Source organism: Psammomys obesus, unplaced genomic scaffold, assembly GCF_907164565.1.
Source record: "Psammomys obesus unplaced genomic scaffold, mPsaObe1.curated_primary_1811, whole genome shotgun sequence".
Taxonomy (NCBI): domain Eukaryota; kingdom Metazoa; phylum Chordata; class Mammalia; order Rodentia; family Muridae; genus Psammomys; species Psammomys obesus.
Genome location: NW_026591722.1, coordinates 1 through 18,400, shown reverse-complemented (window position 1 = coordinate 18,400; position 18,400 = coordinate 1). Strand labels below are relative to the sequence as shown.

The following is an 18,400-nucleotide window of genomic DNA, read 5'->3' as shown; positions in this document are numbered from 1 at the left end:
TCTGTCCGTCATGTCAATGTTCTCCCATGACAGGGACATCGGGACATGTGAAAAGCAATAGTCTTGACTGATGTGAGGACTGCAGACTAGGCGTACCTCACCAGGCCTGGTCACCCCGAGGAGTGAAAAGTGGTCACTATCCATCACACTTGGATGTGTTTGCTCGCAGGTGAAGGACACCCCTTTAAATCTGTGCAATTAGTTTGGTACTCTAGGATTTAGTACCCCATCCCTCATCCCTACCCATTTCTTGTTCCTCTTTCTTTTTAAAAAAATTTGTACAAATTTGAAATTCTTTTATATTTTTAATTAAATTATAATTATATCACTTCACCTCTTTCCTTTCCCCCTCCAGCCACTTTCCCTTCAATTCCTTTCATGTCCCTCACTCAAACTGATAACGTTTTCTTTGATTATTATTGTTACATATACACACACGTGTATGTGTATGCAAAAATATATAAATTCAACCTTATGAGTCTGTCCTTGTTGCTTGTATGTGTATAGTTTCAGGGCTAACTAGCTTGTGTTGGATAACCATTGGTTCATAGGTGTTGCAGCTGGGTAGGATTATCGATTGCTTCTCCCCCCTTGGAAGCTTGCATAGTGTCTTCCAGTACCACGACAATCTTCAGGCTAAGAGGTGCATCTTTTTGTTGTGGGGGGAGGGAAGTAGCAAGTTACATAATTTACATAAAAATAAAGTCACTTCCTCCCCAAATCCTGAGAATATCACCTATCAGCTCACAGAGATCTGCCTGCCTCTGTCTCCTGAGTCCTGAGATTAAGGTGTATGCTACCCCAACCAGCACTGAGATAAGTTCTTGCAGGTCCAGACTGACCTCAAACTCATAGTGCCTAATGTGGCACTATTGGGAGACAATGAGACCTTTAAGAGGTGAGGTCTAATAAGGATGTCTTCAGGTTATAGGAGATATGCCCTTGAAAGAAATATTAAGCCCCTAATCTTCTCTCTCTCTCTCTCTCTCTCTCTCTCTCTCTCTGTGCATGTATGTGCATTATGTGTGAGTGCATGTGCACGTGGAGACCACAAATTAACATCATGTATCCTTTAGTATGGTTCTCCAGTTTATCCTTTGAGACAGAGACTCTCGCTGAACCCAGAGCTCACCAATGGGCTAGGCTGGCTGGCCAACCAGTTCTGAAGATCTTTTTCTCTCGCCACAATCCCAGAAGTAGGGTTGCAGACACACCATTACACCCAGCTTCTATGTCAGTGCTGGGGATCTGAACTCATGTCCTCATGCTTGTGTGACAGGCCATCTCTTGGCCTTGAAGCCCTCTCTAATCTTTATCTCTTTCTTGCACATATTCTGCCATTTTGTTAAACCACAAGCAACAAGCTCAACTGACATGACCTGATGCTTCTAGAACTGTAAGTCCAAACAAAGCATTTCCATGTTTAGGTTGATTGGATGGTGTTTGCATCTGTCATGGGAAGCTGGCCAGTATATTCTAGAATTGGAAAGTGTGACCTGAGAAGTGAAAGGGGATAGGAAGTAAAGCAAGAATGGGCTGACTAGTCAGGAAAACTGATAATAAATGAGCTTTTAGAGTTGGGGATAAGGACATGAGGAAGAGGCAACTTGAGAGATGATTTTAAAGATTGAGGGCAATGTGGCCATATCGACCAACAATAAAAAGAAGAGATGGAAGATACCAGAATGTTCTGTCTTCTGAGCTTTCTCTTTACTGGTTTTGCTCACAAGGTGCCTGTATCTTGTGTTCCCTCTTGACACACTACAAATGGTAGGGTGGTTGAAGGGTGCGGTCTATTTTCACTTAGCCCCTGAGAAACTAGACTCTTCCTTCTACGGAGCAGCTGTCTCCAGCAGCCACCAGAGTCTCCTTGAATGGCAAGATGGAAAACTGTTCTCAACCATTCAGTGAGGTCCATGCATGTGAGCACCATCCTTACAGGCCCTCTCTCCCCACACACTTGAGGGATGGGCCTAGTTATTTGTCCATTTGGCATGTTGGGAGGGTCTGGGCTCCAGGCCACCCAAGCTGATCTTTTGTTCCTGATAAAGATCAGTAATCACGGTGATGTCCTGGTAGGGTCCCAGGAAGTTGCAGTTCTCAGTGCTGCTGAGGGTACAGGGCACCAGAATCAGAGGGGCAGGCAGAAGCCAAAGGAATAGCATCCCTCTGTGTCAGAGACAGCCCTTTCTAGGGTACTTTGAAAACTACAAGGTCTTTCCTGAGTCAACACCCTCATCAAGCCCATCTAAGCAGAAAGAGCAATCAGTTAGGGAGGAACAGGAAGAGGGCAGAGGACAATGTCAGGCCACATCTGGTGTAGAGTCAGCCTCCTATACCCATTGCCTAATCCAGGCCTCCTGTCCTCTCCCCAAGAACATTTAGTTTACCCTGCTTTCCCTTGACTCTGCCTACATCCCTTTCTGGTCCTAAGCTGCCTCTGTAGCTTTCTTTCTTTCTAAAAATAACCACGCAAAAACTATTTTAATTATGTGTGTCTGTGTGTGGGTGTGTGCGTGTGAGTACAGGTACCCAAGGATGCCAGAAGAGGGGGTTGAATCCCCTGGAGCTGGAATTGCAGGCCCTTGTGAGCTAGCCAACATGGTTGCTGGAAATCAAACTTGGGTCCTCTGAAACAGCAGTGCATGCACTTAACCATGGAATCATCTCCTCAGTAGTCCCTCCCTCCCTTCCTTTCTCCCCTGAACCCACTCTGTAGCAAAGATAAACTTGAACTTCGGATGGTCTTGCCTCTACCTCTTGAGTACTAGAATTACACGTGTGCACCACCATTCTGGGAATCTAACTCAGGGCTTAGTACATGTTAGTCAATACTCTTCCAATTGGGCTGTAGCACCAAGCCCTGGAATTCTCTTTGCACACCACAGATCCCATCGGAGCACACTCTTGACTGGTGAGTTTCTGATATTCTTCAGGCCACATCTACCTGTAGGCATGTAGGAATGGTCCTAACTTGAGCCTTACCCACTGCCAGTCCTCTCTATTTATTTATTCCCGATTTCATCTGGAGTCTATTGAGGTCCATTCTCGGGGTCTTCTCACTTGTTCTTTTCTGAGCCTTCAAAGGTTCTGCTGTGACACATTTATTGGGGCTCCCTTTCAGCTACCATTCATTCCTGTGAGCTTTATAAGTCTAAAAAGTTTTCAGGGCTGCAGAGATGGCTCAGCAGTTAAGAGCATTGGTTGTTCTTCCAAAGGACCAGAGTTTAAATCCCAGCACTCACATGGCAGCTCACAACTGTCTGTAACTCCATTTCTAGGGGATCCGACACCCTCACACAGACAAGCAGGCAGAACATCAATGTACATTAAATTAAAAAACAGTTTTCACTAAAGTTATCTGTGCACTGTGATGATCCATCTTTTGAAGGAAAAAAAAAAAACAAAACAGCTTTCTTGACTCTATTACATTATGTCTTTAACATGCTTAAAAACCAATCTTGCTCCTTATTTATAGTCATGTTCCCCCCTCCTATACAATCTTGCTTTGAAGCCCAGGCCAGCCCCGAACTCATGGCAATAATCCTACTTCAGGCTTCTGACTGTTGGCCTTATGGACATGGCCACCACGCCTACTTCATTTTCTCTTATCTGTTGGGCAGGCCTTTCTGTTTGGATGTCTTTTTTTTTTTTTTTTCTCTCCTCTAAGGCAGAGAAGCCTCACATTCCTTGAGTGTACAGTTTGTGAGTGAAGAAAAGATGCCCCTAATGGATGCAAGCACCAGATGAGGATACCAAGAAAGGGACTGTGGGAATGGCATCACCTCCTGCACCAAGTATTTTCCTATGCACCGATGTCATGAGGAGCAACGGAGCCTGAGGTCTGCAAAGGACCATGGCAGAGGCCAAACAGGGCCTCTTGCTAACCATGTTTGTTTTGACCATTTTAACTCTCTGAACCTCAGACCCTTCATTTGGAAGTTAGCTATGACAATATCACAGGGAGGTGAGACTTCAGTGAACAGGGCCCTTCTCCCTACTCTTTTGGTATCAGTGTCTTTCTTTCTTTCTTTCTTTCTTTCTTTCTTTCTTTCTTTCTTTCTTTCTTTCTCTCTCTCTTTCTCTCTCTCTCTCTCCCTCTCTTGCTTTCTCTCTCTCTCTGTCTCTCTCACACACAATTGGTGCACTACTGCCGATTCAATCATGGGCTTTTATTGCTTCTGTTTCCCAACCAGGCTGTGTACTCTTTCTCAGTCCAAGACAAGAGGTGTCCAGTTCATTCTGGCATCCAGTGGCCACCCCCACGGCACTTAGTAAGAAAGCAGAGGTTCTGCAGTTCTTTTCTAAGATGGTCTGATAAAAGGATTCAGAGCTCTGGTTAAGCAGAGATCCACTCCTGGATCCTTTCTCTAGGGAGGTTGCAGAAGAGCAACAAACAATGTGGGTCGCGCAGACAATGTGAGGGAATCACCTAGCCAAGACAGCGCAGAAGGGGCTGTCGTCCCGCGGGAGGCTGTACGTTGCTCACTACAGCCGCTGCGCCTCTTTTGTGGCGGCATCAGGTGCAAATTCCCGGAGCGCGGGCTCAGCGCGCTCGCGCTTTGAAGCGCGCAAAGAAAAGCCCCTGCTCGCCCTTCCAGTTCCTCTGAGATCTACTCCGGCTTCCCCCGCTCCAGCCAGCGAAGGGAGGAGGTCGGACACGTCGCCGGCCTTCCAGCAGGGCTTGACTCCATGCGGGCGGGCGCGAGGGAGGGGGAGCCAGGGACCCGCCGCTCCAGCCCGCTGGCCTTCGAAAGATCCTCCTGGGCCAATGGCAGGCGGGGCGACGAGCCCTGATTGGTGCAGGCGCTCTGCTGATCACTGTGGAAACCCGGGTGGCGGGGAACTCGGGAGGATGCGGAGCCCGGAGCGGGGGGAGCCGGAGGGATTGGGGGAGGAGGCGTCGAGGCCCTGAGCTACCCTGGAGTTTTCACCAGAGGCAAAAGTCCACAGCAGGCGGGCCGAGGGTGGGCGGAGGAAGGGGACCGCTTGGGGGCACTGGGAAGCCAGGGATACTCTAGAGGAAAGGCTGGGATACTGGCTAGTCAGTGAAGGCGAGGAGGAGCGAAGGCGAGGGGAGGAGGCGGTGTGGGAGGAGGAGTAGAAGACAAAAGCCGAAAGCGAGGAGGCCGCCGACCGCACACTGTGGCCGGGAGAGGGACCGTTGGTGCTGGGAGCCGCAGGCGCCCGGAGGCCGTAGCGCACGGGGCATCTGGGTAGACAGGCAGCATGGGGAAGGGAGGTAACCAGGGAGAGGGGAGCACCGAGCGCCAGGCTCCGATGCCCACCTACCGCTGGGAGGAGATTCAGAAGCACAACCTGCGCACCGACCGGTGGCTGGTCATCGACCGCAAGGTCTACAACGTTACCAAATGGTCCCAGCGGCACCCGGGGGGCCACCGGGTCATCGGGCACTATTCGGGAGAAGATGCTACGGTAAGAGTCTGGGGGTGCCAGCCACTCTTGTCTGCTGCAGGCCGGTGTCAGGAACCCAGGGTTCCTGGGCGCCAAACAGATCTCCGGTTCTTAATGGAGCACAGGACAGCAGGGAAAGAAAGTGTACCTACTACTCTCATCTCGCCCCTGGAATCGTCCTACTCTGGGCCAGCTGGGCAGACGTGGGTCGAGCCTTTGGACACCAAACCTTAAGCACCTCTGTGGAAGTCCCATCAGTAGCAAACTGTGCTCAGTGCATGTCCTCAGCGCGTGCCGCGCGCCGGTCCAGACCGAGACAGGGACTCTCCCAAGGGGGCGCTCGGGCCTCGGTGCTTCGGGCGCTCCCCATGTGGAAGATGGCCACCCTTGGGAGCCGCGGAGAGGAGCCTGAGAACGGGCAGCCATATGTGGGACTCTCCTGCCAGACCAGGGGGGCGGAGAAGGAAAGCTGGTTCCTGGCCAGGATTCGCTCCTGCTTGGACTCTTGTCTGAAGAAGGTCCACAATGGCTGCCCAACAGACTGCCTAGTAGCTCAGGTTCCCACGCTCCCAAGGATTATCCCGACTCACTCCAAGTGCCAGCCTTCTGGGAAACCCTGGTGGGGCATTGGTGGAAGGCGAATGGGCTGGATTTTGCAAAGTCCATGTCCAGAGGGGATCTAGAATGTGAATTTAGTAGCACCGAGACTGGTTTGGCAACAGGTCCATCTGCCTCTGGGGTTACTCTCGGACATTAAACTCAATAGCCCTCTGTTTTTAGATTCTTCCAGGATTACCCTTTCCCTCTTGCATTCCTGGAGGTTGTTGGGATCTTGGGGACCTCTGGTACTTTTAAGCACATCAAATGTGTAGCAACCCCACATTTGTATAGTACCCCACGTCGTGCCTGCCCCCCCCCCCCCACTATAAAGAATTGTGTGGTCCCTTGAGTAAGAGGAAAAGTCAGGGAGGAAAACGGGACCTTTCTTGGCGGTGGTGGTGAGCTGAGAACAGAGGAAAAGGTCTAGGTTGGGAGAGATGAGTGGAAAGAGGCTGAGAAGAGGGATAAAGTCAGAACACACTCCACCTGACAGTCCAGGATGCAGACCTGTTTGTCGACTTCCGTGTGCAAGTTTGTTAGTTTCAATTCTTAACTTCTCCCTCTTTTCTTTTCTCTGAGATCAGCCTAGGTAGCCATACTCTAATCAATGGACTGCAGGCTTTGATGAACAGGACACAATCTTACTCAGACTGAGGAGAGAACTGGCCATATTCACACTGCCTAAAGTCTAGTTTCCTCCTTTGTGGACCCTGTCTTTGCCCAGGTGATACTAACCAGTCCTTAAGAGGGTGTAAGCTTTTCACAGTCCTTGAGTGTCCTTGCTTGCTTGGACCTTTTCATGACCAGAGAGGAACTTGGTTTCCCAGGGAGAAGACGTTCTGGCTCCTAGTTGAGGTCTTTCTATTGTTTTGTGGTGCATGACTCTGTAGGTGAATTGCAAAGGCTCCTTCCCTTTCCAGGCTCTCACCAAAAAGTTTCCTAAAAAGTAAAATGGCAGATGTGATAGGCTTGATCTGATTATTCTATATTGTGAGATAAATAGCTTTTCTTGTGTGGTAGCTCAGTCTGACAGCTGCCTTTAATATACTTAAGAAGCCAGATGTGTTTCATCTTTGTTTTGAAAGTTCTTCATGTTCTCTGGCCCAGATTCCTACAAATGTCTGTGCTCAGATCTAACCCATCAGATACCCATCTAACCCATCATGGCTTGTTCTTGTATGCTGACTGCCTGATGTCCTCTTCACTGCTGATCTGGCCTTCCTACCCTCAGTGCCATTTTTGTTGATTGTGAGTCTGGTGTCTGGGGTGTTAATTGTCCCGTGATAGGAGGGGTAAGATGCGATCAGTGGGCTTGTTCGATGCAGTCACCAGGAGACACCTTACCCCATTGGTGAGGAGATATATCCGTACCTATTCCAATAAGATGTGTGTGGCAAAGCTTGTCATAAACAGTGAGTACCAGATAGACACTATGGAAAGTTATGAGACAAGCAAGAGGAATGAAACAACTTGAACAAAAAGTTCCCGAAGAGAAATGGAGAAGAAAACTAAATCAAAACAAGATCATTTATTATCACAACACCAATGCTTACTGTTTTCCCAAGTAAGAGTTTGGGGGCACAAAACACACTCATTGGAGACAGAATTGGAGAGCAGTGTAGTAAACAGTGGGGTTTTCTTTGGCATCCCCCAGCCTTTTCTTTTTAAACTGTCTGCGATCAGGTTGACAAAGGACTTTGGGCAACAAGGAGATCTTTGAAGGGAACATCAAGAGTTGCAGGCTGTTTTGCAAGGCCAGAAGGCCAGAGAAGCCTTTCTGAGGACAATCGAGGTATCAGTCAAGAATTTTCTTTCTCTGAAGAAAACACCTCACAAGTGCTCACTTTTTTTCCTAGAAGGATGGAGCAGTTGTCACTTGATCTTTCTGTAGTCAGTCACTTCGGGGCATATGCTCAGAATCCCAGCTACAAAGAAGGCTGAAGCAAGAGGATCATTTGAACACAAGGTTTTGAGGTCAGCCTGGTACCATAGTGAAAGCCTGGCACTAAAAAATAAACAATGTAAATTTTGCAGTCTGCAAACTGCAATAATAATGCTATCTTGTTTCATTCTCGGATCAGTCCAGCAGCTGTCTTGTCTTGAGGCACAGAAATCCTGCCCAGGTGGCGTTCAGGATCTGCTGGCAGCAAGCCCTGCAGCCTCACCTTCCTCTCTTTCTCCTTGACTCTTATTTCTGTATCATTAGTCATTGCTTGCTGGTCCTCCAGAGCTTCTCCTGTCTTAGATTCTCTGTAGGCACAAAGAACTGTCACCCATGCCTAACCAATGTTTGCACTTTTCTTGGGAATGTGGTCAGTACAAAATGAGCCCACTTGTGAATTTTCATCTTCAGCAAGAACTCATCAAACATTCATTGAGCATCTCCATGGCTCTGAGCTTGGCTCCGAGCACGGCTTCAGCACAAAGATGAATAATTCACGGACAGTGACCTGCATCTACTGTATTTGTGTCCCTTCCTCTTTTTCTCTTGCTTCAGCCTGGATCCTGCACTTACTTCCAGGCTCTTGCCTCTTCTCCAGCTTTGTCTTTTTATCTATGCTTTTTGTCCCATCTGCCATGCTTACTTACTTCTTAGAGACAAAGCGAGGCAGAGAGGACCAGAGGTCGGTTCCATCTTTCAGCTGCTCCTATATTGTTCTTGTGAAAATGCAACAGTTGATAAAATGGAATTGTGCCCCGGTAGACAAGGCAGGAGGGTCAGGGTATGAAAAAGAGAAGCTGAGTTGGGAGTTTCTAGGCCTGGCGTACAGCTCTGTTTCTTCAGCTGAGTAGGAGCCATCTTTCTGATTCCTGCTCGCTGCAGTTTGGTGGGAGAAAAAACCCATATCGAGCCCCAGCATGCCCCTGTAGTGGTTCTCGTAAATTACAAATAGAATCAGGTTGGGGAAATTGCTTAGTAGTTAAAACACTTGCTAGTTGAGAACAAAGCTCAGATCCCAGAACCCACAAAAATTCCAGGTAGAGTGGTAGCTGAATTGTAATTCTAGCCTCTGAATGCAGAGGGAAGGGATCCTCATAGCAAGCTGGCCAGCAAGGCTAACCATGCCAGTGAACTCTGTGTTTGATTGAGAAGCCCTGCCTTGATGAGTAAAGTGGAAGAGCAATTGAAGGTGATTCTCAACATCAACCTCGGGCTTCCATATACATGCACGTGTGCATATACACACATGAAAATGGAAAGGGTGCAAAGGGCATCATGTTTTTTTGTCCTGCCTGCCTCTGTGGGAACTAACTTCTTGTGCAGCCAGGGAAGTCCAACATCCTGAGTTAGCAGATATTCTCTTACCAAGAGGCTTATGAGCCACAGAGGCTTATGTCGCCTACCTCCTCAGCCTCTTCTCCTTGGAGGGGACAGGACCAGTAGGCTTTCTGCCCTGCTTGTACCTATGTGCTGCAGAAAGGAAGTCAGAAGTCAGTATTCCTGGCACCTGCCATCTATTTAATCTCTACTTGTGAACTCCCAGATCCCTCCTGCTTCTCCTTCTGCTTTGAGCAACTGTCAAAGAACCCTAGACAGCTTCATGAGCCACTCTGTACCCTTATTTTTTGAGCCTGTACTTCTCAAATCCTGGGCTAAATTCCTAGATGTGGAAAGCTAGCTTACTGTGGCTTCGCTGTGCAGAAGAACCTGGGCACAGTCAGAAACAGGGTTTGGTACCCTGCGCTCAGTGCAAGGGCAGGAATAGTCAGTTCTGCCCAGAGCAGGAAAGCAGGGCCCAGAGAAGTGACTGTCACGGCAGCTGAGGAACAGCAAGTTCGCTGCTTCAGGATCTGGGCTTCTGAAGCTGCCTCCTGCAGCCTGACCCCACTAGGTGATCTCCTGCACCTGCCGGATACTCCTCTCACTTTGCCCATGTCTTGGCCTGTTTCCTAGAAAGACTTTGGCTTCTCTCCCTGTCAGGGAAGGGAATCCTGCTTCTCACGCTCGTTCCAAAATCATCATTTGGGTTGGCCCTGCTTCGCCTTGAACTGTGGCCTACTTTGCAACCTGACATCCCTGTAACCAGACAGCTTTTGGGAGCCATAGCGTTCAAGGTACAGCTATGGTCCCTTGAAGCAGAGATACATGAGGAAGAGAAAGCTCATTTCAAGGCAAGTCTTTGTCTTAATGGCAGAAAAATCTACAGTTAGCCCATCTTGCCCAGGCTCTGCCCAGCCAATTCCTGAGGTGTGACCATGGACAAGCAAGGTCACCAATCTAGGCCTCTTCTCATCAATAAAGCAGGGCCTGAAGTGCTAGGGTGGTATATTGCTTGTCTGGCTTCTACAAAATCCTGGAGTACCATTCCTAGTACTGCACAAACCAAAGGCAACAAGAAAACAACCTACCTCCCAGATCTGGGAAAATAATGGCTGATGACACAGGCACTCACATGGCTTGCTGCCTAGCCTAGGCAGAGAGGTAGACCAACCCCGAGGTATGAGTGCCTAAAGAGACCAAGAACTCTCGTGTTCCAGAAGTAGAAATCGGGTTGTATGAAATGATAGAGGGCAGAGTCTGTTCTGGGCTACAGGGTGGAGACATTAGAGGGTCAGAGCCACTGGGCCCTGGGGTTCTTCAAGCACTGTGAACTCTTGTGAAGCAGGTGCGGGGATGGTCAGGTCAGGCTAGATGTGGTCCCCTCACCTCTAGGTGGCGGGTGACAGGCTTTACAATGAGTATGCCACACAATTTATGCAATCTTGGGTGTTGTTTTTTCATGTACTGCAGGCTGGCCTCAAACTCAGGTTGTAGCTGAGAACAGCTTAAACTTCTAATACTCCTGTTTCCACCTCCACACCTAGTTTATGCCATGCTGGGGACTGAACCCAGGACCCCAGGGCTTCAGGCGCACTAGGCAATATAAATATATATGTGTGTGTGTGTATGTGTGTGTATATACAGACATCACATATATATATCATATATATGTACATATGTATTATACATGTGGAGTGTGTGTGTATGTTCAAATGTGTTGTGCTAGCATGTATGTGGGGCTGAGTGTATGTGTATGTACTTGCAGAGGCCACAAGTTGTATCAGGTGCTTTCCACTATCACTATCTAATTTATTTATTGAGGCAAGATGTCACTCTTAAGCTAAATCTTGATGAATCAGCCAGTCTAGCTAGCCATATTGTTCTGAGGAATCTCCTGTTTTTGCCTCCTCAGCACTGGTATTACAGAAGGTTGAGTTTACATGAGTGTCGGGGGTTCCAACACCAATCCTCATGCATGGCAAGCCTTAATCCACTGAGCCATCTCCCCAGTCTCCTGGGTGGTGATCTGACTTGGGTATGAAGAAGAGAAAACAGCAGTGCCTCTGGGAAGCCTAAGGCTGAAGAAGATGTGTGGGGAAAGTTTCTTGGAAGGAACACTGAAGCAGGGCCCACACCTCTAGCACAGGTGTGGGAAGAAAGTTGATGTGTTCAAGAGCATGTTCTGGAAGCTACTACATCTGCCAGGACAGTGAGCTGGTTCCAGGGAGCATTTATTTTCTGAGCTGGTGAGAGGCTTTCCAGGAGTCAGGTGAAGTGGATTGAAGTCTGGCTGTGCGTCCCAGCATTCAGGACCTTACCGCCTCAGGCTTTGCAGTGCTAAAGGGCACGGCTTGGCTTGTGGCTATGTCCCTCACCTGATTCAGGGAGCCCTGGCTTCCCCAGAGCCCTGTGCAAATGGCTGAGGAGCAACCAAGGGCAAGACAGGGCTCTCATTTGCCCCCATAGCTAGATGCATCCTGGATGGAGAAGGGGGTAGTGTGAGAGGGTGGGAAGAGCTGAGGTGAATAAGGCACTTGCTGGCTACCAAACTTTATCTTTCAACAAGTACAGAGGAAACTTATAGGGGACTTCCTGTCTACAGTGAGGGGACCAGGCCTGAGCCCCAGAGCTTTGACAACTCTTGCTGGACTTTTTTCTCAGAGTCTTGCTCCGTGTGTGTGTGTGTGTGTGTGTGTGTGTGTGTGTGTGTGTGTGTGTCTATCTGTCTGTCTCTCTGTCTGTGTGCACATGTGTGTGTGTTGTTTTGTAGAGAAGCCCGAGCCTGGGACTAGCAGAAACTGGTCCTCCCTCCCCACTGCCTGCCTAAGGCTCCTAGGACAGCAGGCTTATCTCTGCCATTGTTCTCTTGTACAAAATATGACTTTGCAGGTTCATATAATGGCCTTGCTGGGATTGCTACAGATGTGACCCTCTTTCTGACTATAGAGGTTGAAAGATAAATAAACACTGTCTCTTTGGAACCAAGATCACTAACAGCAATGTTTAATCTCATTTACTTGCTCCTTATGTGTAGACAATTTTTTTTTTTTAAATTAAGTTGTATCAACGCCAGGTGTGGCAGTGCATGCCTTTAAAACCAGAACTCAGAAGGTTGAGGCAAGAGGATCAGGGATTCCAGGCCAACCTTTGTGACGTAAGTTTGAGGCCAGTGTGTGTGACATGATGCATGTAAAAGAGCAGCACAGGGTGGGCAAGATGAATGGTCAGTTAAAGCACTTGCTGCCAAGCCTGATGCCCTGAGTTCAGTCCCTGGAATCCATATAGTAGATGGAAAGAATGGATAACCCAAACATTGTCCTCTAACTTTCACATCTGCTGGGTGCACATACGTAAATAAATGAACAAATACATAAATAAATGCAAAAAAAAAATTTTTTTAAGGTAAAACAAGCTGGAAAGAGGAGCTGGGTTCAATTCCCAGCACCCGTTTTGTGGCTAACAACTATCTGTAACACCAGTTTCGAGGGATCAGATGCTCTCTTCTGACTTTCTTGGGCCCCAGGCACACACATGGTATACTTACATACATGCTAGAAAAATACTCATGCACACAAAATAAATGAATCTAAAACTTTTTAAAAAGTAATACAGCAAAAATGTTGCTGCATCACATGCCCCTAAATTCTTTAGCATCTTCTTCCAAGATGAGGATGTTCTGTGATTATCATAATACCTCTATCACATTCACGAAAAAATAATTAGAGGCTGGCGTTGTTGTCCATCTGATAGAGTGTTTGCCTAGCATGCTCCTTGATTCAATTCCCAGCATTGCATAAACCAGGCATGGTGACACGTGCCTGGGATCCAAGCACTTCAGAGGTTGAAGCAGGAAGATCAAAAGTTTAAGGGCAGGTGCACATGGATCTCTGAGTTTGAGGCCAGCCTGGTCTACAAAGCAAGTCCAGTATAGCCAGGGCTACACAGAAAAACCGTGTCTTGGAAAAAGAAAAAAGAAAAGAAAAACAAAAACAAAAAAAGTTTAAGGTCATCTTTGACTACATATGAGTTTATGGGCAAGCCTGGATGATATGAGACACTACTTTAAAAAAAAAATTTAATAATCCCCATTGGATCAAAACTCCCAATGCTCATTTTTATTTTTATCTCTACCTCCCAAAAGTCTTGTATAACTTCTGTATTTCCTCCAAAAAGGAGCCTCTCATGTGAAAGTATAAGGTTTACATGTCTCCATTTAGACCATTGTTCCCACACTCACATCTCTCTCTGCCTGACTGCACTGATTTTGTGCTTGTTTTTCCTGGTACTGTATGGCTTGTTCAACTCAACCCTCTGGTGCCTCAATTTGAATGAGTGGTGGGAGGCAGGAGGCATGTGAAATTGGAGCATCCAGTTGCATACCCCGGGGCACCTGGTACAGACTTGCCTCTAGGACAGATGCTTGGTTTTGGGGAGGTAATTTTTGCTGTATATAGTCTGTGGAGAAGAAGCTGGCACAAATGCTACAACCTTAGCATCGATGGACTTCCCACATGATGGTTATCTTTCTTCTTTCTTCTGGGCATTTTCTAATGCTGCCAAAATTAAGCATATTTCTACTTCGTCTCCAGAATGAGAAAGATTAAAATGCAAAGTATAATAGCAACATTAGAAAGAGTTTATAGACTAATGAAAATAAAACAAGGCATAACCCGTGTCTTTAGTAATAATTTAAATCCCCCCAGCCTTGCTCCAGGGTTTTTCAGGAATTCTTTTACGTAGTTCCATGTTATTTTCTTTTTCTGCTGTTCTTTAATGTCATCTAAGCACATTTTTTTTTTCACACTGTAGTCATTTTCTAGATGTCAGGGGTTGAGCTGATGGCCTCACACATGCTGAGCAAGTATTCTTGTGACTGAGTTAAACCCCTACCCTGGGTCTTATATCTTGCTGATAATTGTGGCCATGTGGACGAGGCGATCTTTGGAGTGACGGGTGCTGTAGTTTGTGCGCTGTGAAAGACGCTCAGGTCAGGAGCAGGCCAGGGCTGTCTCCTCTGTGTTCTGTGCCTACCTGTTCTCCCTGGAGACCCACCCGTCCTCAAACCCTTGACAAGCCCAGCAGGCCTGGCACCGGTACAGAGGCTCGGGTGGCTACTGTTTGTAGTTGAAGTCCTGCACACCGAGTCTGCAGTGGAGCATCTGCCGCTGGGTTGGGGGAAGCCCCACTTGGAAGCTGCAGCTGCTGCATCCTCCTTCTGGGGGTAGAAGTCAGCAGAGGTTTGGGGCTTGGTGTTACCGCTTCTTCTTCTACTTCTTCTTTTTTCCTGTTTGTATCCCTTTTGTTTCTTTTTCTTGACTTATTACCCTAAGTAAGTCTTAAAGTAGTATATTGAATAAGAGGGTAGAGAGTGGACATTCTAGTGGACATTTATTCCAGGAAATGCTGTCAAGTTTTCTCCATTTGGTATATATATATATATATATATATATATATATATATATATATATATATATATATATATATATTTCTCCAGTTGGATACATATTGTATCGATGTACATATCCTTTATTATATATATTCTTTTTAAATTTTTATTTATTTATTTATTCACTTTACATCCTGATTGTAGCCCCCTCCCTCCTTTTCTCTTGGTTCCTCCCTTCTTTTCCCGGTATCTCCCCTCCCCTACTCCTCAGAGAAGGGGAGCTCCCTCCCACCCCAGCATATCAAGTTGCATCTCGACTGAGTGCATCCTCTTCCCTTGTGGCCTGGCAAGGCAGTTCCCACCAGTGAAAAGTAATCCAAAGCAGGCAACAGAGTCCATGTCAGAGTCAGCCCCCGCTCTCCTTACTAGGGAAGCCATATGAGGACCAAGCCGCCCATTGGCTACATCTGTGTAGGGGGTCTAGTTCCAGTCCGTCCATGATCTTTGGTTGGTATTTCAGTCTCTACAGCACCCCCCTGGGCCCTGGTTAGTTGTCTCTGCCAAACCAACGCCTGGTCTTACTGCTCTTATCTGCTTCTCTACCTCCTAGGATGCTTTCCGAGCCTTCCATTTGGACCTTGATTTCGTGGGCAAGTTCTTGAAGCCCCTGTTGATTGGTGAGCTGGCCCCAGAGGAGCCCAGCCTGGACCGCGGCAAGAGCGTGAGTGAAACTTGTAACCTTGGTGTGGGTGGGATGAAGCTGGGTGGACGGTAGGGGTAATTTTCTCCCTAGGAACCCACTGCCAGGGCTGTGGCAGGAGGGTCTTTGAGCCAGTCCAGAAGGAGGCCCTGAGGACTTCAAAGTGTCCCCTGGGTGCCTCCAGCTGGGTGACGGTGGTATCCCCTCTCTCCCAACTGGTCTTTTGCTCCTTCTCTCCTTTACGCAGGGCTGCCGCCGGATGTTGGTCTGCTACATGATCATCTAAGAAAGGGCAGAAACAGTGAGACGGTATCAGCTAATGATAAGGTGGCTGCTTTGGAATGAGTCACTTAGAGAATGAGTGACCATTTGTTGCTTAATCAGACACCCTACTGGGTGCTGGGCTTCAAAGAGTGGTAAAAATTACTCCACAGGCCTCACCAGCTGAGTATTTACTAGTGACACAGCTTATACACCAGACCTGGCATACATGATGGAGTTGTTTGGAATAGCATGTTATAGAGTCCTCTAACCTGAGAGTCCCACCCTTTCCCTCTCCTCCATCCTTAACTTTCCCGACTGGAGTCACTGGCCCTAAGTAGGCCGAGAGTACCCATCCCTGTGTCCCAAGCCTTTTGGCCTGGCATCTTGTAGGGAGAGATGGTTGAGGTACTCAAAGGCACACCATGGTCTCAGAGCTGAGGCAATTTCCTCTTCGACAGGCACACTATGTGAGGCCTTGGTGCCAGCAGGAGAGTTTGGGCCACCATCACCCCTACCTGTTCCAGAGAGGTGACATGTCCAACTGTCATCCAGGGCAGAGAAGTTTTCTAGGGGAAACCAGACCAGGCTGTTCCTTCCTGCTCCTTGCCTGAGCTGGAGTAATTCTTTACCAGCCTGTACCCTAGGGCCTCATTCAGCAAAGCAAATCAGGGCACAGGCTCTGGCCTGGGTTCATGGTTGGTTCCCCACAGAGGACTCTGCCTCCCTGGTCACTGTGCTCAACAGTCAGCGAGGCCTCTCTGGCATCTTTGCTGCTCATGAGCAGGACCCCATCCTGCACCTCCACAGTAAGGTAGTGAAAGATGCAAGAGCTCCCTTCTGAGGCGTGGAGCTCGGTGGCGTGTGCAGCACTCGCTCTCCTGCTGAGCCATTCCCACCATCCAGTTCTAGAACTCTTTCTCCAACTGACATTCGGTACCCTTAACACCATCTCCTCACCTCCCTCAGCCTCTGCTGAATGCCATTCTATGGTCTCTAAGCACTTGGCTCCTCCAGGCACCTCATAAACGAAATCATACTGCATTTGTCCTTTACAGAGTTTTGTTAGTGTATATTTTCATCGTTTTTGTATTCTTTGTTGTTTTGATACAGTCTTGTACTGCCCAGTCTGGCCTTGAACTCCCAATCCTCCTGCTTTCCCTCAGTTGTGGGATTGCAGGTGTGTGCTGCCACATCTGGGCCACCATGTGTGTATTGATTGTACAGAATAATGGGTTCCTTTCCAGTATCTTCATGGAAGCATTTATCCTTTTCTAGCTGGCCTATTTCATTTAGCACAAACTTCATTCATTATAGGACACATATTCTAGCACTATGCCAATTTTTTCTTTGTTTTAAAGCTGAACAGTCTGTTATATGTGTGGAACACAATCAGGCAGACTCAACCTGCAACCTAACACAAAGTCGTAAACTTACTTAAAACATTAGAGTGTGTGCTCTGTAACTTCAATTAGGGAAAGTTCTCAAGTGTGGACTTTGCAAATGACAACATTGTGTTGCAATGTCAAAAGGTTAAATACACGTGGAATTTAGCCTCTCATTCATCATTAAATACTTGGATTGTTTCTTTTTTTTTTTTTGAAGTGGTGTTTGTGTGTGTGTGTGTGTGTGAGAGAGAGAGAGAGAGAGAGACTGTGTGTGTGTGTGTGTGTGTGTGTGTGTGTGTGTGTGTGTGTACATGTGGTGTCCATGAAGGCCCAAAGAGGGCATCAGATCCCCCAGAGCTGGAATCACAGGCAGCTGTGAGTGGCCTTACTTGGGTGCTGGGAACAGAGCTTCAGTCCTCTGTGAGAGCTACAATCACTCTTAGACACTGAGCCATTTCTCTAGCTCCTATTTCTATTTTTGTTTGTTTGTTTGCCTATTGTAAATAAAGCTTCTGAGGACACTGGTGTAGAAGGTACAAGGCGCTTATTATTAATTATTGCTATTGTTATTACACAGGGTTATAGGAGGCCATTTTCACACACATATACTTCCTCCGCTCTCCTCCTAACCCCTCCTTCTACCATCTTTATTCCCTTAAATTTTTTTAACCTTTATGTTTATTTTATGTGTTTGAATCTGCTGCCTGCACGTATGTCTGTGCATCAATGCATGCAGTACCCTGGGAGGCCAGAAGAGGGTGTTGGATGCTCCTGGGACTAGAGTTACAGATCGCTGAAGCCACCATCTGAATGCTGGGAATGAACCCTGGTCCTATGGAAGGGTAGCCAGTGCCTTAACTGCTGAGCCGTCTCTCCAGCCCTGTTATTCCCTCTTGCCCCCATACAGCCTTGTATGTTCACTTGTAGCTTAGTGTATCTGTACATACAAGTTGTTATATATCTATAGTAGTCTGGGATCCACTAGAGAACTGAGAGAAAACGCAAGGTAGTTGTGTCTCTGAGACTGACTTAATTCACAGAGTATGATTAAAAGTACATGCTTTCAAGTCCAACTTTTCTTCTCCCACTTACCCAGCTATAGTAAGGCGGCCGTTGCCACACCTGATGTCTGAGCTCATGAAGGCTTCAAGGTGCTTGCCACAGCTGTAGTGTGTGCTGGGCCCAATCGCATGTCCCCCTTGGAGGGTGTAGAGGCTGACTCTCTTCCATGTCCTTGCTCAACAGTCTCAGATCACCGAGGACTTCCGGGCCCTGAAGAAGACTGCTGAGGACATGAACCTGTTCAAAACCAACCACCTGTTCTTCTTTCTCCTCCTATCTCACATCATCATCATGGAAAGCATCGCCTGGTTCATCCTCTCGTACTT

The 18,400-nt window shown here is 47.5% G+C and overlaps 1 protein-coding gene across 1 annotated transcript; it reads left to right on the top strand.

The window, feature by feature from the left end:
- Positions 1–4,866: 4,866 nt before the first annotated feature.
- On the top strand, positions 4,867–18,394 carry LOC129680310 (acyl-CoA 6-desaturase-like; the record flags this gene model as incomplete). The annotated part of the gene is made up of 3 exons (XM_055611912.1): positions 4,867–5,436; positions 15,274–15,384; positions 18,258–18,394. Coding segments are annotated over exons 1-3 (455 nt in total), but the record flags the coding sequence as incomplete, so codon positions are not given.
- Between the last annotated feature and the right edge of the window lie 6 nt (positions 18,395–18,400).